The 22,798-nt window shown below is 43.6% G+C and overlaps 1 protein-coding gene across 1 annotated transcript in view; it reads left to right on the forward strand.

Annotated features, from left to right (window-relative positions):
* EPO (erythropoietin) overlaps positions 1-22,798 on the forward strand; it is a 257,262-nt gene that overhangs the window by 146,162 nt on the left and 88,302 nt on the right. Inside the window, exon 4 of the mRNA XM_086946114.1 lies at positions 21,058-21,222. Coding sequence (XP_086802240.1) covers positions 21,058-21,222 — 165 coding nt within the window. The remainder of the gene's footprint in view (positions 1-21,057; positions 21,223-22,798) is intronic.

Below are 22,798 nucleotides of genomic sequence, written 5' to 3' on the forward strand. Positions count from 1 at the left end.
ACTGCTAATAATGAGAAGGTCCCTACGTACAAAGGTACAACCAAAGGGACAATAATTGATTACATATTTATGACCGTAGGCTTAATTTCAAAGGCAAGTGACTATAAAGTCACTGTTTCACACCATAGTGATCATAACCCTCTGTCAACTGCTATACACTGGAGTGACTTATGGCGCAGGCAGGTGGATCAGCCCCGGGTTTGCGCCTTGACGGTGCCCAGTGATCAGGGCAGACGACTTAGATGGGGTATGGCCATGGAGGAACGGTTTATGGAAACCCTACTTCCCAAAATTGAGGGACCTATAGAAACTTGTCTAGATCATACCGCCTCGAACCCTCAGGTTGTTGCAGCTTTTAATTGTATCTGTGCACAAACTGTTAAGGATCTTTTAAAACCTAAATCTAAGTATCCCCCAAAGCCCCACAAATGGTTTGACAGCAAATGTTCAAGGGCACATAGAGAATTGAAAACGGCTCTTAGGGCCAAAAAAAGGGACAAAGAACTAATCTCTGATTTAAGACGGGCCTATAAAACCATCGTGAGGGCAAGGAAAAACGAAATCAAGAATAATGCTTGGACTGATCTTCTCAATGTAGATGTTTTAAAAAACAGTAAACAGTTTTGGGAAATTATTAACCACTCCTTTTTTTCAGGAGAGAACAATCTGAACACAGATTGTGTAATCCCAGACGAAAGATGGGTACAGCACTTTAGTAAGATCTACGGGGGTGAACCGTCAGTTTGTCCAAGTACTACTGTGGCGACTTCTTGTACAGCCACAGTGGTAATTACGGAAGAGCAGGTCCTTAAAGCCATTGCGGATACCACAAAAAATAAGGCTCCAGGCCCGGATGGTGTCCCGGCAGACTTTTTTAAATATTGTCCAGTACTTTGGAGTAAAGTTTTGACCAGAGTATTTAGAGCAGCAGCCGAAGGATGCCTACCTCAAACCTGGGCAACATCCATAATAGTCCCCATCTTTAAGAAGGGAAATCGGGAGGACCCTGGGTGCTATCGCCCTATTTCCCTTATCGACTCTACTTTTAAAATCTTGGGTAGAGTCCTTTTGAATCAACTAAGGGAAAATATTGAAATGCATGGGGGACTCTCGAATATCCAATATGGCTTTCGGGAGAATAGGGGGACATTGGAACAATGCTCCAACCTCCACCTTCTAGTCTCCAGGTATACGGTGGCCGGGGAGGGGACAGTTTATCTGGCCTTCATGGACCTCTCCTCGGCTTTCGACCTGGTGAATAGAAGCAAGCTGTGGACTACCCTATTAGATTTAGGTATAGAGGAACCCTTGGTGGCATTTATGGCAAGGCTACATCAAGATCTTAAGGCAAAAATAAGAGTCACCAGGGACGGTAGGTGCTCAGAAAGTTTTAATTCTGAAAAAGGGGTGCGACAGGGTTGTATCCTGGCCCCCCTTCTTTTTACTATTTATATAAATGGTCTCGGGAAATATCTTGAAACAGGATTGGCGGATGTCCCACGTGTAGGAGGTGCTCAAATCCCAGCCCTCCTATACGCGGACGATGCCGTCCTGATAGCGCGAACAGGGATTAGCCTACAGATTCTTCTGGACCGTTTTGGCTCCTTTATGGAGAACCTAGACTTGAAAATTAATGTGTCCAAGTCCCACACTATGATCATTGGCCGTAAAGTTAACATGTTGCAGAAAAAATCTTTTATATGTAAAGGGGAGACCCTTTCTAGGGTCCCAGTTTTTCCTTACTTGGGAGTCCTTTTTGATCACAGAGGGTCTTGGGTTCCACAGGTCACAGCTAAAAGTCTCAGCTTAGCACGATCCTCATCAGCCTTGCTGGCCTTCACAAAGCGATTGGGAGCAAAACCAATGGAGGCTGTGATTAAAATATATAATAGCAAGTGCGTTCCAATCGCTATGTACGGATCTGCGATTTGGGGCTACGTAGAGACGGCAAAAATTCAGAGGGTGGAAAACGGTATCATCAGGAATATTTTATCCGTTCCAGACTCTACACCTACCTTCTCTATTCATGAGGAAATAGGCCTACGATACATCTCTGATAAACTTAAATTGGCACCCCTCCTTTTTTGGGTCAAAACGTGGTTGAATCCCGAGCTGACGTTAAATCATGCCATCCTTAGGGACGTCATCGCAAGGGATAACGCCATGAGAATTCCCTGGCTAAAATTTATTAAATCTACCTTATTAATGCTGGGGAGACCGGAACTTTTTAATGACCCAACTAATATTAGGAGGGAAGATGTTGGGTGGATTAAGCGGATGTTTATGGATAGGGCCCGTATGGATAGAGAAGATCTGGAACTGAGGAAACCCATGGTAAGGGCACATACTGTTTTAATTACTTCACCCACCATGGAACCTTACCTAAAAACCGTGACTAATCCTCTGCATAGACTCCTATTGACCAAATTTAGGATGAATTTCATTCATTATACCTTAGGAAATTTTCCGGTGTGGTCAAAACCTGAGGATGGTCCGCCATGCGGTTGTGATAACTTCTCAGTTCAGGACACCCTTCATTTTATATTTTTCTGTGATTTTTATAGCACTGAAAGGAAGAAATATCTATTCCCAGTTCTGAAGGCAGCGGGCTTTACTCAAATAAGGCCAGCCCTAATTTTCCTTCAAATGTTAACAGACACTTATACTATGTTCAGTGTTGCTTGCTATCTAACTTCGGCTTTTAGAACTAGAAAAAAAAGGCTACCCCAGATTGACCTGTTTTAACTCAAATTTGTTTTTAAAGGAAACATTTTTAAAACTATTGCATGCAACAATCTGATGAAATGTAATCATTATGTAGAAATTCATTCTTTTTAATGTGATCAAGTGATGTTTTTAAATACTGTATCGTGTTTGTTTTATGCCTTTTATGATTTTAGCAAAAATCGAATAAAGAGTATTTTGACTGACTGACTACTACTTGAGGAGACAGATCGCTTACTAAGGATAGACCTTGGGACAAGTTTCTCTGATCTGTCCACAATAAGGCCGCTCTTCTCATCATTGGAGTGACGGTCACCCTGTCGTCGAATGATCCGTGAACCTGTTTCCATTGGATGTCTAGTTGTTCCTGCAGAGGACGCATTCTCAGTCTGCAGTAAGGAATCAGAGGTATGCATGATGATTTACCCCCAGCCGAGATTTGTTGCGGCGTACTGAAAGACACCTTCTTTTTTTGTAAGTCCCGAGCCAAGGTCTGCAGTTTTTCCCTCCTTTCCAGGGTAGGGAAAGCCTTTGAGAGTTTTGAGTCCAGGATGGCTTCCAGGAAACAAGCCTTTCTGGACGGAACCAGGGATGATTTGTCTTTGTTTAAAGTGAGTCCCAGATTTTGAAACAAGTTTGTACAAGCCGGAACAGTGTCCCGCGCTGCTTCCCTGGACGGGGCCTTCAGCAAAACAGTCGTCCAGGTAGGGGAAGACTTGAAAATAGTTCCTTCGCAGGAATGCTACTACTGGTGCCAGCACCATCGTGAAGATCCTCGGGGCTGAGCGAAGACCAAAGGGTAAAACCCTGAATTGAAAGAGGCTCTTGGCTACTGTGAATCGTAGAAACCTTCTATGTGCTGGGTGAATCGGAACATGAAAGTACGCATCCTCAAGATCGAGCGTGGCCATGAAATCCCCCAGACTGATCAGCCGCAAAATGTCTTGAAGAGAGACCATCCGGAAAGACAGGAAGATGAGATAGGTGTTGAGCTCCCTGAGATCTAAAATGGGGCGCCCTTTCTCCAGCGTTTTCTTTACCAGGAAGAACCTGGAAAAGAATCCTTTTCCTCCTTGGCCGGAGGGAACCTGCTCTATAGCCCCCTTCCCGAGCATCTGATGAACTTGGAGCCGCAGAAGATGCAGGTGTTTCGATGGAATGGCTGCAGGGGGCTTGGGTGGTGGGATTTGCTTAAATTCCAAGGTATGGCCTTTCCGAATGATGTTGAGCACCCAACGGTCCGATTTTATCTTGGACCAATTCCGAAGGTATTTGGTTACCCTTCCTCCAACTGATGACTTCTTGGAGGAGGGAACAGTAGGAAGAGCCAGGAGGCCGCTATCGTCGCTTGGACGTATCACGTCCCTAGCGAGCCTGTTTCCCCTTGTTGTAAGGCCTGGAGTAATTAGAGGATTGGCCCTGTCTCTGATGATAAGGCTGGCAGTATTGCTGGGAACCTGACCCGTAGGATGAATATCGCTGTTGCTGATAGGATCCTCTGTAGTTTGTACCTCTGCCTCTGGACCCTTTAAAAGGAGTCTTGCGGTACTGAAGCGTACCCAAAGATCTGGCGGTTTCAGTGTCTTTTTTGATGTCTTGGAGAGAGTCATCAATTAGCTTTCCGAATAGTGCTTCCCCATCAAAGGGAAGATCTAGGACCTTATTTTGGATCTCAGGTCGAAACCAGGTTGCCTTCAGCCACCCCTGGCAACGGAGGACTGCAGCCCAGCCAAAGAACGAAACGCCGTTGTGGCAATGTCCATGGCACAGTCAATGATCTCCATTGAAGTCGCCTCCCCCTCTTGTAAGATCTTTTTTGCCTCTGATTTTGATTCTGGAGGAAGCTGATTCAGTAACGGAGCGACATTACACCAAAGCTGGCAGTCGTATCTGCCCAATATTGCCAGGGCATTGGCAGCTCGCACCAGAAGACTCACCATCGACGAGAATCTCTTTCCAGCATTGTCCAATCTCCGTCCTTCCTTGTCCGGAGGAGTTGTTAAGGGAGCAGAGGGGCTGCGGGATTTCCTCTGCGCCGCTTGCAAAATAACTGAGTCTGGTTTTGGGTGGCCCGTTAAGGCAGCTGGTCCATTGTCAGGTGCTTTGTACTTTTTATCTAAACGCGGTAGTACAGGGACCACCGTCGCTGGGTTTTTCATAGCCTTAAGACCTTCCTCCCACAGATGTTGCACTATAGGTATGGACCTTGTTGTCTTCCAATAAGGTTCCTTAAAGTCATACAAGAAACATTCTGTGGCCACCGCAGACATAGCCAACTTGAACCTGCCAGCTGCTCTTTCCATCAGCTAATGAAAACCCCCTACGTCCGCTGGCGGGGAATCCACCGGATTCGGACATGGGGATGGAAGGTCCGGAATGATGTATTCATCCCATTCAGTAGCTTGATCAGTTTCATGATCCGAATCATGATCCTCATCCGAGGAATCATAATGGCTGTCTGCAGGTCTGGAAGGCTCTTGCGGAATTGATGCCTGTGGCTGAGGGGACGCCTGAGCAGGTAATTCAGGAGCAGCCACTGAGGCAGGAGCCAAGACAGGTGCTGCAGGCGCTACTGGAGCCGGAACCGACCTTGTAGCCTTAGATTTGTAGTCCTGCAGCATCTTATGCAGGTCCTGCAGGAAATAAGAGGGTACCGTGACCATATCTTGACCTGAATAATGCTGTGATTGGGCCGCCTGATGATGAAGAAAAACATCTTTCTGGTCATACCCTCCTTAAGAATCCGTCTCCTGACAATTGACCAGAAGTTCAGAGGGACTATTAGCGTAGCTATATGAGTCCTTCCTGATCGTCCTCATCTGACTCCTCTTCATCAAATAGCAGAGCTGGTGGCAAGGGGGTTACTCTCCTCGGAGATGTCATCTCCGGCGTAATTCTTGTGACAGAAATAGTAATCCTTTTCTCCGATGCCAAAATCGTCGACAGTTCCGTCGATGATGGTACTGTGCGTGCAAACGTCGTCGACGGAACATGACTCGTGGACGCTTGTACACTCGACGACGAGATAGGCATTGTCGATGTCGTTGACGATGAAATCGGCGATGAGCCAGCCGTCGTCGTTGTTAGAGTTGCCGTCGTCGAGGCTCTCGTCGACGACACTGTCGTCGTCGACGTCGTCGCTATCGTCGGCGACGCTGTCACTCTCGTCGTCGACGCCTTCGTCGACGATGCCGTCGTCGGTGACGGTGACACTCCAGTCGACGCTGTTGGAACTGTCGACGTTTCCTTTCTCGACGACGATCCCTTCGTCCTCGAATGTCCCGTCGACGAGCCCGTCGACGGAACCAATTTTAACTTTGGCTTCAATTTCTTCGTCGACGGAACCTCCGTCGACGACGCCTTCATCGTCGAGGACTTGGAACTCCTGTTAGAAGATTGGGAAGGGGGTTTCTTGAAAGCTGGATCAGTCTTCAAACCCTTAGAAGGTGTAGAAGGTCCTACCCTCTACTTTTCACTATGGTGAGGAGATTCGCCTGGACCTAGGCTCTCAGACTCTCTGGTGGTCTTTTTTGAGGCCTTAGAAGGATGTTCCACAGAAGGAGAAGGGGAACCCCTACCCCTTTTGACTGACCTTCTAGATGACACAGCTGATGAAGAATCCTCACTGTCACTGGAAACTCTGTGTTTCCTTTCCTTCTGTTTCTGAAGCCAGGTCAGAAGTCTACCAGCACGATCCCGGAGGTCTTGGTGGAAAAAGTGCGGCAGATCTTGCAGTCTTCTGCCTTATGATCCGGATAGAGGCAATAGATACAATCCTTATGTTTATCCTCCATAAACAACCTTTTCTTGCCACAGGTGGAACATGGCTTGAAAAGGGCTTTCTTCTTTTCCTTGTCAGCCATCCTTTTACAATCCTGAAGAGGAAACTTGAAGAAAAAACCTTTGAAAGAGATAAAATGAGCAGAGCTCAAAGGAGACTCCCTAAGCACAACGTGCAGCAGAAAATCTGAGTCTCTGAGGTTCCTTCTGGAGGGTTCTATGGGGTGAGGCACTTCTGATTGGCTGATGCCTATGTTTGGTCTCTTTTGCAAAAAGAGGGTGATATGCTACAAAAGGGAATGAGGGCTAGGCCTTTTTCTTTCTCTTTTGTACCTACTGCTATGGTATTTTTGTTACTGAGACTCCCACTCCGACGACGGGGAATGATACAAAAGCATGGGAATCTATGAAAGTTCCAATACTGGGGCAACTATGATTACAGGTATCTTTTCCTTCTTCATCAATGGATTCTGTCTGATTTTCATAAAAGGTAGAATATAGTACCAAGCTAAGTGAACCATAAAAGTGCCACCAGGGTCATAGATCTGAGCCCCTTAAGCAAATAAGCCACTGAGAGAACTAAACAACTTACCAAGAAGAGCTTCTTCACTGAGGTGTCAGTCCTAGAGTAAACACCACACTATAATGTCTAACAAAGGTATGAACTGACCTCCACGTAGTAGCCCAACAAATATCAGTGACGGGGACATGCCTCAAAGTAGGTAATAATCCATTCATTTCGCTGCAGTCTATTTAGAGGTGGCTACATATGTGCTAACATCACCATAATCTACAGGTACTTGACCTTACAAATATCTCTAGTCTTGTCCAAATATAGTGTAAATCTCTTTTGACATTGAAAGTATGTAGCGATCTCTCTGATAGAGTCAAAGAATTTAGGGGAAAAGGTAGGAGAAGAAATACTCAGATTACTGTGAAAATAAGACAACACCTTTGGTAAAAAATAAAAAAAGAAGGCGCACTACATGGACAAATCAAGAGAATATAACTTCATTGAAGGTTCTTCCTTTTATTGAATTTCTTTGAGAACAACAGCGGCACACAGCCAGCGGGTTTCGTTCCCCCGTGTGCGGGAACTTCGTCAGGGCTAATATAATATTGGTGGGGCTTCCAAGGTCGAACCCAAGTACACCGTATGTCAGAGAGTAAAAATCCAGTCTGCGTCGTAACAGAAGAGCGTGGGTGGTCTTACTATGTAGAGAAGGAATTAAGGCAGTGCAAAAGAGCGAAGTTGATAACTTCAACGGTATCACATGAATACTGAAAAAGGTCCATGATACGAAGCCGACGGGCTTAGTCGCAAGAGCTTCACTCGACCCTGCAGCGTCGAGTGAAGCTCTCGCGACTAAGCCCGTCGGCTTCGTATCATGGAAGCTCTGACTGGGTAAATTACAGAGACTGTTTTCTCGTGCAGTTGGGACCTTTTACCTTGTGAGACGGCTACCACTAGCCGCATGTTGAAAGAAAATACTACATCTTGGTGCCATAAGAATTTTCTGACACTATCCAACATATTTAATTACGACACTGACTGGATTTTTACTCTCTGACATACGGTGTACTTGGGTTCGACCTTGGAAGCCCTACCGATCTTATATTAGCCCTGACGAAGTTCCCGTGGCACGGGGGAACGAAACGCGTTGGCTGTGTGCCGCTGTTGTTCTCAAAGAAATTCAATAAAAGGAAGAACCTTCAATGAAGTTATATTATCTTGATTTGTCCATGTAGTGCACCTTCCTTTTTGTTTTCAATTCTTGCTGTTTAAAGGCATCTCCCAGCAGCAGGTGCTGAAAGTTGTTGCACTCAAAGCTATAATTGTGAAACTAAGTGTGGTGATTGTGCTTGACCTGGGTCTGCTGCTGTGTTCTTACGGTTTTGGTTGAACCTTTGGTAGAAAATAAGGATGAGTTCTCAATGACACGTAGTTTCAAAGGAAAATCTTATATGGTTCCTAGGTACAGAGCCTGAATCTCACTCACCCCAACTTTCCAGGATAGATGTTGCAAATAAGCTTTATGCAAAGGCTCAAACGGACATCCCATCAACTTGGATAATGCCACATTCAGTTTGGAGGGTTACGGTCTCCTAATGGAGAAAAACCTTTCTTAAGGCCCCCTCGGAAATCCCTAGTGAAGACAGATGTGTGAGAAGGAGACTTACAGTAAGCAGTGGTTGCAGGCAAATGCAATCTAATGGAAGATAATTGTAAAAATATTTTGCAAAATAAAGACGATAAGGCAATACCATCTGTTCCTGGCATCATAGGTTCCAACAGGCCTGGAACTTAGGGAACAACTGGTTGTGCAGAGGATTTGCTAGGAAGGTCTCAAAAGTAACAGGTATGTAAACTTCTGGAGTATTTTGCTGGATGTTAAATGTTCTTGCAGCTCCATTAGAGAGCTCATAAAAAGATATCAAATAACCAGCTGGTGACACTTTGGATAGAACTGACTAAGGACATTATAGAGATATCTCACTCTAGACTGAAAAGTCTCCGAATCTAAGTCAGACAGATGCAAAATTGACCTATGCCTTTTAGGGATGTGTAACTCTGCCTTCTTGTGGTTTCGGCGATAGGAGTGTCTTCCCAACTTAGGCTCCAATGTTATTTACCTGGAGTGATTTGGCGAGGAAGCATCCCTTCCTCCACATCAACCTGAGTCTAGTCTGACAACATCTTTAAACCAGACTGCTGCTCAAATTACAGAAGAGGCTGCCCTCTTCCTGGAAAGCTTAAATCCATAGTAAGGATTGGCTGAATCTTATCCTCAGTTATGGTGTGAACAGATGCTGGTGGAGATGGCGTAGGCTGTCTGATAACCTGTCAAGCGCAAGCCTTCGCAGGTGACCCAGTTTTTGTTTTGGAAAACTGGAGTCACCTAATTGAGAATAGTTTCACAATGTTGAGTGGTGCCTCTATGTCGACCCCAAGTACTCCTAGACCCTCGATGTCAAGACCTGGGAGTGTCCCGATGATAATTATTTTGACATTGAACAATATTCTGATGGCCTCTCTACGCTGTTGCCTAGAGGTCAACCGTTAGCTAGAGCGCCAATGACATCGAGATGCTGCCTCCTCACCTACTCAAGAGGCAGAAGTGGTATCAAGGGAAGGAGAAAGGGCGGAATCTTGACCCCTTCCCTCTGAGGGTGATGCAGATACTGTAGTTGGCAATCTTCTGCAAAACTCACTCTTTTAGCCCCAGGGTAGACCTCTTCCCTGTCCCTCACCTTTACCTTTCTTTATGACATCTTCCTGCAAATGTCGCTGTCCTTCATGGAGTGAGAGTGAGGAAGACAGACATTAGGGCCATCATTCATAGACATCTTCCTCCCACAAGCTGGTGGAGCTAGGAGACCCCCTAAAAACTGGTATTGTGAGCCAAATTGCCTTGTGTCCAGGATACTCCTGACAGAGCGGGAGAAAACAGACGTGCTAACTGTCACCATGCTGGGATAGTGCTGCTTCCAAGAGTCTTAAAAGAGAAGAGGCTGTTTTCCGCTGTCTGTAGTGTTTCTGTTTGAGACTTGCTGGCCTTTTGTTTTACATCACTGTTCTTTGAGTGGTGCTAGAGCTAAATGTACGATGTATATATTAAATTGGCAGAATATTTAAAAAAACTAGAATGTTGCCTATCAAGCAGGTTTTCTGTTTGTTGGATCAAGCGGCAAATATTTTAAAATTATTGAAAAGTTCTGTTCCAGAATCTTGTATGCACAAAAAGAAAGTCTCCCTTGTAGGGATAACAGAGGGAATCCCGGGTGTAGAAGTTACTGTACCCTGTAGTTTTTCCCCACTGTGTTCGTATCTCCCTATTCCAAGCTTTGCAGTGATAACCTGTGCCTTTGGTTTTCCTATGTGGTAAAACTAGGCGCTTTTGCTCTTTCTGGCATATTTTCCCAGTGCAAATCCCTCCTGGTAATCCTGGTAATATTCGAAAGAATTTTTAAAAAAAACATTTCAAATGCACACTGCACTCCAAATGTCAGATTAAGTGCAAACACAGTGCACGGTTTGAGACTTACATACCTTGAGAGGATGGGGTTGTAAGTGATAAAATGCCACTGAACTTCGTGTCAAAATGTATGGCATTAGGTACGTTAGGCGCTATATAAATACAACTTCAATACAATACATTGAAAGCCTCCTATGAATAATGACTATGCAGAATAAACGTGGACATTAACATGTGGGTATGCATTAGAGAGGCGCAGACCATTATCCCTATAATGTAAGGGTTCTGAAATGGAGTTAAATCCTAAAAGCCTGCTTCATGCAATTTGGATATTCACAGGAAATCCTGGCGGGAACCCGGATAACTGCCAAATGTTGATGACAGTAGAGATTGTGCTGTTTTTGCACAGCCTATCCATTCCATTCACAGTCGGAGCTATGCATTCTTTAAAATAAGAAAGGGAAGAAGAATCTACGAGCCCCTCAAAAGTCAAAGTCAAAGTCAAAGTCAAAAGATTTTATTTGTGTTGGTACTCAACCGAGGACCACAAATATAACATAGATAAAAAAGTAAACTTTACATAAGATAAATACATCAATAATTAGTATAAGACTAACATGGATTTAAAAAATTTGTACAGATTATAACATACAAATTCGTTCGGGGGAGTTGTGGCCGTTGTTAAAATTTCTTTTTCCTTTGTTAGCCTACAGGATCTGTATATCGGTGAAATATACTGAGCGCTTGCTGCTACCACCTTAAAGTTAGGGCAAATGAACAGTAAGTGCTCCACAGTCTGCTCACCCCCTTGACATAACAAACATAAGTTGGAGTGATCTCCAGGTAACCATTTTGTTTTATAAGCTTGTACAGGTAAAATCCCAGCTCGATACATGAAAATTACCCTCCTTGCACTGTGAGTAAGACAAAAAGAGATATATGGCTGTAAATGTTTATACTCTGTAAGTGTAGTGAATGGCTTGAATATTTTTAGCCTATAGCTGTGAGCGTAGTCCAAATCATAACTTAACCTAGGTGTAAAACATTTGAGAAAGAGTTTTAGTTGTGACACGGACCAAGTCTGCAAGATTTCTGTAGAGATTTCAGCCATTTGAAACGCCGCAGACATGTTCACTAAGAAAGTTTGTTTGACTACATCTGTGCCAAAAGTCTCTTTTTGTAGCAGAAATCTAAGAGTTCCCTCCGTAGCATGAAGGAGATGGTAGGCCCATCTAATTATGTTTGCCACGGCAGTGGCAAAAGCGCTAGTAATTCCAAATTCCAGCCGTAGGACCTGAACTGGAGTAGCTGTTGGGACCTTCATTATTTTTTTCAAGATTTTTCCCTCCTGACGATCCATGAAGCCCCATTGTTGGATCGGAATATATTCTGTGGCATAAGACAGGACCGCTGGAATTTTAACTTTGTATATTTTTATTAGTGAGGAAAAGTGCCTGCTCCCCGTGGCGTTGTATAGTCTCGATAGTGCTCCTGCATGTAGGTCAGATTTTTTCGTTAACTTTTCGATGTGCTTTGTATTTGTTAAATTCTTGGAAAGAATCCTGCCGAGGTAAATATATTCTTTCTCTTCGTCGACCTTTTCATCACCTAGCCTCCAATTATATTTTACACTTTTCTTCCTCCCAGAAAAAGCTACAACTTTGGTTTTTCTTACGTTCGGGATTAGAAAATTATCTTTTGAATACTTGAACAGAATATCCAGAGATTTTTGCAGACCATATGGTGTGAGATCGAATAGGACTATATCGTCCGCATAGAGCAACAAATGGACTCTTTGTTGGTTAATTTTTGGGGGTAGGCTTGAGCCCTTTTGTAGTTGATTTGGCAGATCGTTGAGATATAACGAAAACAACATGGGAGCTAGTAGACAACCCTGTTTAAGGCCGTTTTCGGTGTATATTATTTTCGTTAGTCCTTTTTGGCCCCCCATTTGGACACGACACCATGTAGTTGTGTGGAGACTTATTATTGCCTGTAGCAGGTGATCATTAATTCCCAAACTCCTCAATTTTTTCCACAGTGTGGGGCGATCCACTCGGTCGAATGCGGTCGAGTAATCTATAAAAGCCATGTAGACCGTCTGTTTTCTTCGTGTGACGTATTTGTCCAGAAAAAACTGGATAATTGCAATGTTGTCCGTAACAGAATGTTTGGGTCTGAACCCTGCCTGGAACATGGGTATCAAACCCATCGAGAAGGCCCAGTTTTTTAATTGAGATAGTACCTCTGCTGCGAAGATCTTCCCGGTAGCGTCCATCAGGGCAATTTGGCGGTAGTTACCTGCTACCGTTTTGCAACCTTTTTTGTGAATAGGGATAATCGTGCTCCCTTGCCATGACTTGGGAACCTGACCAGTGGAGAAAATGTAGTTGAAGAGTGGGGTTAGAAAAAGGCTCCATTCCCTAGAATTTGTCTGTAGGGCCTTTATGGGAATTTGGTCGGGACCAAAGGCTCCTGAGCTTCTTGCCCTCCGAATGTGTGTTTCAACCATTATAGTTGTAGTTTTCGGGGTTGTTTTTTCCACAACTTTTTCCTTTGCCTTATCTGGACTGTTTGCTTGTAGTATGTCCACATTTTTTTGTAGAGTTCTGCCAAGTAAATTTCCCACTCTTTCGGAGGAACAGGTACTGCTTGTAATTTCTTTTTTGTCCCTGATATCTTGGCTATTATGGACCAATAAGTTCTTTGGTTTGGTTCTTTGGCAGCAATTTGTAATTCTACCCAGTTACGGTCTTGAAAGGATTTTCTCTCACTTGTTTTTTCTCTCCTAAGTTGGTTTTTCAATTTGTTTATTTCTTTCTTTTTAGTAGGAGAGGGGTGTAAGTATTGTGCACGTATCAATTTGTTTAGGGTTTTCTTTATCAATGAGTTCCCTGTTTTGTTATTATTTTTTCTTTTTGGGATTGTATTAGTTCTTTGAAGATTCATTTCAATTATTACCTCCTTAAGTTCGATGAGCATGGTCTCGAAGTTTTCAATAGGATCTTCTGAGTATAGATTCCTTAAGAACTGTTGGTAATCGACCAGATTTGTCATTTTACTCAAAGAGGTAGGATTCCAGAAAATACGTCTCTGATCGCTGTTTACCAGAGTTTCCTTTCTGTTGAGAGTCATCAAGCCTTCTTCTGCGGACAGAACCGACCAACTGGTTGCAAGTTGCATGACGGCATGATCGCTCTCTGAAGTAAAATTGGAGCACAGATGGGACATAGTTTCGAGCTGGTCTTTGCCACAAATAATATAATCTATTATAGATGGTCTCCCGTTTCCCTGTCTTGTGTACGCTGCCGGGATATCGCCTTCCACATTCCCGTTAAGGATTGTTCCATTTATGGAGAGCAGTACTGTTAGCAATGTTTTCCCTCTTTTATTAGATCGAATATCTTTGGGGAATTGAGGGATTGAATGTTCCAGGCTTTCTTCTTCCAGAATTTTTCCCCATTTTTTTATTTCTGTATTGGAAATTTTCCCATTGAAATCTCCCGTGATTATGTAGGGTGAGAACGTGTGGGCATCGATTATTTGTATGATAATTTGCAAGGTCTCGTCATATAAGCTATCTTGGTTTTTTCCTGGAGGGGCATATACATTGAAAAGCAACATTATTTTAGTTGTGGTCAAATTGAAGGCTTTCAGAGATAGTTTCATACATTGCACATTCTCACTATTGGTTTCCACTATCTCTTGTGCCCACAAGTGATCCTCTCTCATTAAAATAGCCAGTCCCCCTTTGGCATGGCCCCGGTTTGAGGCTTTTGCACATATACTATACACATAGTAACCTTTTTGTGAAAAGGGCTCTGTTGCCCAGGTTTCTTGCAGGGTCAGTATGTCGGGCTGGTTTCTAAGGACTTCCTTCATTTTTTTCATTGTTCTACCAGCGATGTTCCACGATGTAACCTTTAGACCTTGGTTAAACAGGGTACTTTAGGTGGTTAGAACCTTTGTTATAGTTTAAAATCCCTGGAAGCCAGGTCCATGAGTTCTCCATTTTATTTTCTGCATAATTTTCCTTTGGTTCCATATGCCACACTTCCCTTTCCCCTTTTTTTACTCGGATTTTCAGTATCTCTTCTCCCTGTTCTATATCTCTATTTTGTATACCCTCTGGATGTCTTCGAGTCCCCGAGGATCTTTGTCCCTCGTTCGATTGCAGTGTAGGAAAGAGAATTGTGTTACTATTGAAAGTTGGGTGTTTTTTGTTTCCTTTAAGCTCAGCTTTCTCTATGACGTCGTAACCGAATCGGTATATTATCTCTTTTTCCTTCAAAATGATACTTGGTATCACTGGAGACCAAAACGAGACTGTTGCAATTTTACTTTGACCTCGCGTTGGGAGTGATACTAGGTCGATATCACTGCTTGTCATAGATTGAAGAGGTTTTATGTTCTGTAAAAGGTGAAGAATCCTGCTTCTATTAAGAGGGATATTGTCAGTGGGAAATAGTTCTTCAAATTGAAGTACCTTAGATTGTGTGACATTCCTGCAGTCATTTTCCTTTTCAGAAAAGATTTTTTCAGCATTTTCATGAGCCCCTCATTCCGGAGCTGTGCCAACTGATTGGTGTGGAATTATCTTCCACCGAGCTCATGTCAACTGTCAAGCCAGAAAAAACAGGGGAAGTTGTTCTATAAAACACAAGGCCAAGGGGAGAAATGATCTCAGCTGGATTCCCAGGCTCTTTACAGAATCTATGCATGGAAAATTGTACTATTCGACACTTCGTGTGGAGCACTTACGTACACACACACATACACGCTTGCCTCAGGTGAAATTCTAGAGTAACTGAGGTTGGTACAGGTTCCGTAATTTGGAACGTTTTTCATAGTATTTTCAGATCTGACAGACTCAGATCCCAATTTGCGAACTCTACTGGAAAGTGGAGTAAGGACACGCTTGAGTTCACACCTTGTAGAAGAGCCACCACCAGGTGTTAGAATGGGTTAAGGCAGTGCATCCTAAATACCAAGGGCCTCATTTATGAAGGCCTTGCGTCAGTTTTGCACCGCCGGTGCGTCACTTTTTGTGACGCACCAGCGGTGTAAAAAATGCGCCTCGTTGCACCATATTTAAAAAGTGACGCATCTAGGTAGATGCGTCACTTTTTAAACCCCTGCGCCACATTATACCTGCGCCAGGTATAATGTATGCAGAGGGGGCGTTCCCCCGCAAAAAGCCTCGTAATAGTGACGCAGTGAAATCTATGAGATTTCACTGCGTCCCTTTTAGGATGCTGTTGCGTCAAAATCTTGCGCCTGCCTCACAGCAGGCGTAAGACTGACGGAAGCCCTTTGACATGGGGCTTTCCCCATGTGAAAGGCGCATTGTTGGAGTTGCGTCACTTTTGTGACACACTCCACCAATGCGTCACTTTTGCGCTAACAGATATGTCAGAAATACTGACGTATCTGTAACTCCTTGCGACATGATGCGTCATACATTAAATATGACGCATCAGGATTGTCGTAAGGAGTGCGCAGTGAAAAGTGACGCATCCCTGTTTTCACGCAGCGATGCGTCACTTTTCATAAATGAGGCCCCAAGAAACTGAAACCCCTGTGCCTCCTTTCCCTGGTAAAATTCAGAGGCATCTAAGACTGCACAGTGGGTGCCTGCACTTATAATACTGAACACAGTATTCACACCTATGATGGTCGAGGCCTGATAACAGATGTTAAATAGTTTTCCAATGACAACCGTACCCAAAGAGCACTCTGTATTGTTCACAGAGCCATGTCTGCCTAGACGTCACATGTTTTCAATTAACCAAATTTAAGACTAACCACTGCTGACTCAGCGACGTTGGCCAAGTGGGAGGAAATGTTTGTGTATTAAATAGAGAGCTGTTATTCTATACTGCGATTTTGGCCTTTCAAGGGGGCTTTCAAAGACATGGACCACGTTTTCCAACACATTGTGAGCATGCAGGCAGGAAGAGAACAGATGCAAACCACGGAACATGGCTAGGATCGGCCCCTGCAAATCAGTGGTAGTTTGCATTGTTTTAAGAAAATGTGCCATCAATTCATGCATTAAATACGAGTCAGCAGCTGCTTACATATTCCCTCGTGTAGGTCAGCAGCAGAAAAGGGGCTTCTAAAGCATTACACTTGTAAAGCTTTTTGTGGAGCTCCTCAATCGGAAAAATAACTACAGAACACAATAGTAAATGTGACAAAAAAGTGAAAAAAGGAGACATCAAAGCCCCATGAACGTATTTGCTGCCGCAAATACTGGAAAATAATGTGCAGTTTATAGGCAGTATGTAGGGGTCAAGAGAGGTATGCGTTAAAGGTCCTAATTGATAAACAAGTGTTCCCTTCCTAGTAGATTAGCAATTTGAGTCTGCCATCGATTAAAAGAAAAATGTGTTTCCTGGACTGAGTTCAGCTCCACTTACTTACTGTGATGTTAATTTTCCTCGAATTCACACACAATTCTGACGATCTTAACTCTCATCTAGAGCTCCAGAGACGGCATCATATCCCTTCCCAACAGAATGCTGACGACGTCTGTGTCGTATGTTTTCAGAGCATGGCATGCGTTTGTTGCCCGGCTTCCTTTGACGATGGCGAGGGTTCCTAGGCTGAGGAAGTCCCCCTGACGTCAAGGCTGAGCGCGGGCACTGGCCAGCAGACACAGAGACTCTTTAATCAGCCAACAATATAAACAACATCTTTTGAAGAGATGGGAACACATCTAGCGAGACAGATAGTCTGGGTGAAGGAAAACCATGTTTGATAGACTACATGGCTCTTAAAATCAGAATTGTATTGTAATTGGTTATGGGAATCAAGGTTTACCTCTACGAGCAGCCTGTCTCCAGGGTGCCCTCCAAGCGCTTGTGCGTCGCCTCTGGGCTTCCTTAAGCTGTTTTTTTGTACTATGTTCTCTGGCTCCGGCCACGGGGGGCCTGAACCCGTGTAACCCTGGACAGCAAACTTGAACATATACATCCTGTATTTCGATCAGGGGCAAACAAATCCCGTTGGAAAAGCAGAGGATGTCAGGAATCTAGGACTGAAGATTTGGAGTGTAGCACATACTGGTTCTAGTACTGGTCTGGTGAAAGGTGCTGTGCTTATCAGTCTTGATCTCTGTGCTTTCTATTTCCCACGTTTGCACTGTTTTGCTAAGCAGTAACGCTGCTTTGTGTTGCCATCTCCTGGGATAAATAAAACGTTGTACTTGCATGGGGTTTGACCTTCCCCACAACGCGGTTTCCTCAAGAGGCATGCCAGCGGCAGAATGGTCTCATTAGAGCTCACCTTTGAAGGCTACAACTGACCTGTCAAGGACACTCCCTCTGATTCTTACTGTCAGTGTGCCCAACAAGTGACTATAAACATGGGCATGGAAATTAACTCACGCCTACACTCCCGAAGTGATCTCCTTCAGCGAGAGAGCAAAGGTTAATGGACATAAGGGGTAAGCTTCTCTCTAGGTGAGTGCACACAGTTAACCGAATAATGCAGATATTGATGCAGTCACACTCACCAGCGAGGGCTGGTGATGTAAGGGCTTGGCCTGAGTAGTGATCATCGCTCAAGATGGCCATGCAGGATTGAAGCACCATGGTTGAACGGTTGGTGAAAACAGCACTGAACTCTTTAAGAAGCACCTCCTTTGTATCTCTCTTCATAATACATTTTACATGGGCACACACATGCAACACGTTACTAAATCTGCCTACCACCAGCTACCCATCTTCAGATCAGTCAAATCTTTAATTGCACGAGAAGGCTTAAAACAAGCTGCAAGAACAGTTTAGAAAACAGAAACTCACTTCTCACTGGATTTCCAGATAGAGGGCTCACACCTCCAAAAGCCAAACTAAATGCAGTTGGCAAGGTTGTTGTTGAGCACCAAGAATTTAGCACATCAGTCCACTGCTAAAAACACTCCACTGGCTCCTGTTACCTGTCAGATACATCTTCAAAATGGCTTGCATTACCTATAAGGCCCTATGATTAAATACCTCACGATATCGCTTAAGCAAATAATTATGTTTGGCAGATGGAAGAATCTACGATCTAAGCCAAGTTTCTTACTAGGAAGACCTCATCTCAAGAAACAATCTGCTCTCTTTCAACATTCTCTGGCAATGCATCTACCATCTAGAATGTCCTACCACTGAAGTACATTCTAACCAAATATTTCTTGATGTACAAACACAAGCCAACTTAAAACATTCTGCACAAATACCTTGAACAGTGAAACTCACCTCTCTGTCTTCTCCTACAGTATCCCTCTACATCTGTGCCCCAGGTAAATGCTACTTCTACCGATAATCTAGGACAGATGCTTGATACCCTTACATCATGTATAAATACCTAACTTATCTAAGTAATCCACACATTATCCTTCCTCCAAACTAATGTCTTAATACATTTAGCTCCACCAATCCTTTAAGCAGATGTGTTCTTTTCCACTTTATGTTTAAACTAGATACTACATCTCTCATTTCTATCTTATAAATATACTCTTGTTTACATAAGTTCCACTATGACTGTATAACATTTATATATTGTTGCACTGCCTGTAAAGTAAGCATTGCCACACAGAAAGAAGTTTGCACTATATAAAACTGTCTAAGTAAAGAAGTACTTTGTGATCAAACAGCTGTATTTTCCAGCTCAATCGAAAAGTCACAGCATTAACAAAATAAATTTTATGACTCACAGCCCTGGGCAACCTCTTTCAAGATGGTCCTCTCCTTCTATTTTTGGCCCTCGCGGACTGGTACGACCTACATGAGGGCTAACTCCTCCTATTTAATCGGAGCCAGCTATCCACTTGGAGCCAGCTATCCATGTTGGCCTTGCACGCATCGGGCGATGGCCGTAAACTGGTTAGTTGTCTTTCAATCGCTCAGGTAGCACATTCCCAGATTTTGCTTCAACCTCTCAGGGAGTCCTGGGAAGAAGCATTTGATGGAGCTATACACAATAAGGAAAGCGCGAAAGCATAAGAATGCCCATAGAAAATCTCCAGAAACATTTGCCTAAAGTTAATACAGTTCTACATATTGCATAGGATATCTTTCCAGAAGCCTCAGACTTGTATGCTAGGTGCGACTCCCAAGCTGCAGGTTTCTAGCATATGATCTGGGACTGTCCTTAGCTGTGTCAGTTCTAGGCTGACGTGACACAGCAAGTGACACGGCAACTGGCGTTGATCACTAGATTGCTAAAGTTGACTCCTGGGAAGAGAGAGTGAAGCTTTAAAAACGGCCCAAAAAACGTAGATCTGCCTTACGCTTCTTAGGCTTGGCCCTTATCTTGGAAAAAAGACCAACCACCATGAATTGAAAGAACCCATTGCCCCCCTCATAAAGAGCCTAACTTTGGGCGCTACTAACATGGGCGAGGGCGAGGCAGTGGCTTTACACAGAGAGCAGGCCAAAGACTTCAGCCATTCCCTCCCCTTCTCCTTTCTAGTGCCAGTATTATTTGTTAATATTGGATGTATTTCTTTTGTCCTTTGGTTGATATTTTCTTCTCAAAATATGTTCAATTGGTTAAATACCTCCATATTGTGGATTCGTCTGCTATAACTGCTGCTTCGCTCTCATAAGTCACGTATATTGCTGTATGGATGGATCAACCGAGCTTCCACATAGGCCGGTTTATACGTTATTGTTGAAGTTGCCAGTCGGTTGGATCTTTAATGTAATATCTGCTGGAACCAGTGGTCGAAGTGTGTGTGTGTGGGGGGGGGGGGGGAGATCTGAGGGGCATGACGTGCCCATACTTTTTAGATTTTACAAAAACACTTCCCCAACTTCGTGTAAAAAGACGACGTCCGGGGATGGTTCATTCTGAAAATTGAAAAGCTTCAGCTGACACATAAGGCAGGGGCCTCCTGTGCTGTGAAGTCGAGGCGGGGCACAGCTCAACAAGCCTACTTGCCTGGGTCCTGCTTCCCTAAAATAAATGTAAATGTGCGCAACTGGTCAATCTTCAAACCTAAAGGCTGCTTGGAAGCCAGTGCTGGCTTTATTTAATAGAATTGCTTGAAGCTTCAAGATGACACGTTTATGTTTTTTGAGAGGTATTGTAAGGGAGCTACCAGCTAAGGAATGAAGTGTGTGCTTTTAAAAGATAGTTATAAAAAAAGAATGCACAACGTACAGTCTGGGTATTACTAAAATCTATATTTTGAAAGCACTTTTTGATCTTAAACCATTTTGCGCATTTTGTAGCAGACTATCTTATATTGTGAGTAATGGAAGTTTAAAATAATGACTTACATGTTCACAGCGCTTTCTGTCACAGAACAGACTGACCTGGTAGCACAAATCAAACATGTGTTACTATTCTCCACTGTACCAACCTGGATTCATATCTGTGGCTTAACTAATAGAGGTTTCATAATGTATGTGCATTATTATATATGTAGTTACCTGAAAGTGAAAAAAAAAAAAAAAAGTTAGAATGTTTAGTTTTTTAGCCACGCCTTTGACCACGACCCTACACTCAGAACCCAATACAAAAATCTTATAAACAGTCAAAATGAAAATAAAATTTATACTTTTATCATTTTCCTTTATAGCGAAAAGCACAGGCCGAGGAGGTCTGGAACGGATTGGCAATGTTTACAACAGCGATGTTACAAGTAAGAGAGCTGGTCTCAGACAACGCATTAATATATTCAGTGGACAAGACGTACAGCAATATCAGAAGTGTTAAACGGGTCTTAAAAAGTTTAAATGTACAGGTAAGCATCTGAATTAAAGCAATTGAACAGTCACAACAAAGCTTTGCAGTAAAAGCACATAATGAAATCGCAGATCCCGCGCACAGCACAGTAAAATGACAGGTGATGATTTACTTAAGAGACTATTACAAAATCTGTATGCGTTAAAATGAAAGGTAAAAAAAGAACACCTTGCCATAAGAAAATTTCCACGTGGAAGAGCACACCAAGAACTATATGCTCACACCGGACTGATTTTAAGAGGACATTAATATTCTGAACAAATTCTGCATCTCCGGAGGGCTTATATTTTGATATTTTTGTCTCTGCCTTGTTACCACGAAAATCTCACCAGGGGCGGCTCCTCCGCAATGGCGGAGGAGCGTGTCCTTACCACCTGGCTCAGAGCCAGCAAATGAATAATAAAAAAATGTTCTAGCATAGTTTTATTTTTCATTTGCCGGCTCAGAGCCAGCATTCATTTTCCGGCTCTGAGCCAATGCTGTTGGGAGGGGCGGGGCATGGGTGGCTATGTGCACTCCCTAAGTGCGCATATGTGTTTGGCCAGCTGTCTGATGCCATCCAAAACACACATGCACACTTAGGCTTCTCCAGCCAGGCTGCATTGAGCAGCCTGGCTAGAGAAACCCCCACAGAGTCCCTGGCCTGAGTGGAGAGCCTTTTCAGACCGCTCAGGCCAAGACTGGATGGGAGTCTGTGACGTGGTCCCAGTGTCTTCTATGACAAGGAAGACAAGAGGAAGCGCGACGCGAACAGCACCTTAAGGTAAGTTAATTATTTTTTAAATATATTTTTACATGCCCCCTCCGCCCTCCCCTTCCCTTCCCCCTTCCCCCACGTTCCATACACCTGCCTCACCACCCTTTGTTTGTGAAGGCTGCCACTGAATCTCACTACAGTTTTCAATTGTTTGAACGAATAATGAATGGGACCAGAGCATTCTGCACATTGAAAAGTTTAAGGCTGCTTATGAGCTTGGCCTCTCCTTTTCAAAATCTTTTAAATGTGCAAGAAATGCAGGCAAGTAGGTTTCTTCATAGAGTACATCAAGAGGCACATGGCGACGAAAAGTGAGTAAAGTAGGGCTCACCCTAACTGCATGAATATGGGTGCTTGCTTGATGATAACATCCTCTGCAGAAAAATCTATGCATTTCGAGACCAACAACTGTACCATTCAAGTGTTATTAGCTTGCTTTTTTGGGGAGGAGGCAACATTGGTGACAAAAGGGCATGCAGGCAGATCATGTGGGTAAACGCCAGAGGAGCTAGCACTGGTAAGTTGTAAAACATTTGAGGTTTTATTAGGGCTTTTAACAGGAAGTGAAAAGTAGTGGGTTCCTCTACAAGAGGCATGGCCTAAGAAGCATAACCAGGAATCCATCCTTAGAGTAGTGACCTATGTAATTAAGGAAATAGCTTAAAACATATAAACTACACACCAACGGCACGCACACAAATGTTTCAGTGCCATGGGTCCTGCACAGACAACACCATTGACGCTGACACCATTGATGCTGACACCATTGTCGCTGACACCAATGACGCTAGAAGGAATTCTCATCCTCACATCTGCA

The sequence above is a fragment of the Lissotriton vulgaris genome, chromosome 12 (assembly GCF_964263255.1).
Source record: "Lissotriton vulgaris chromosome 12, aLisVul1.2, whole genome shotgun sequence".
Classification (NCBI taxonomy): Eukaryota; Metazoa; Chordata; class Amphibia; order Caudata; family Salamandridae; genus Lissotriton; species Lissotriton vulgaris.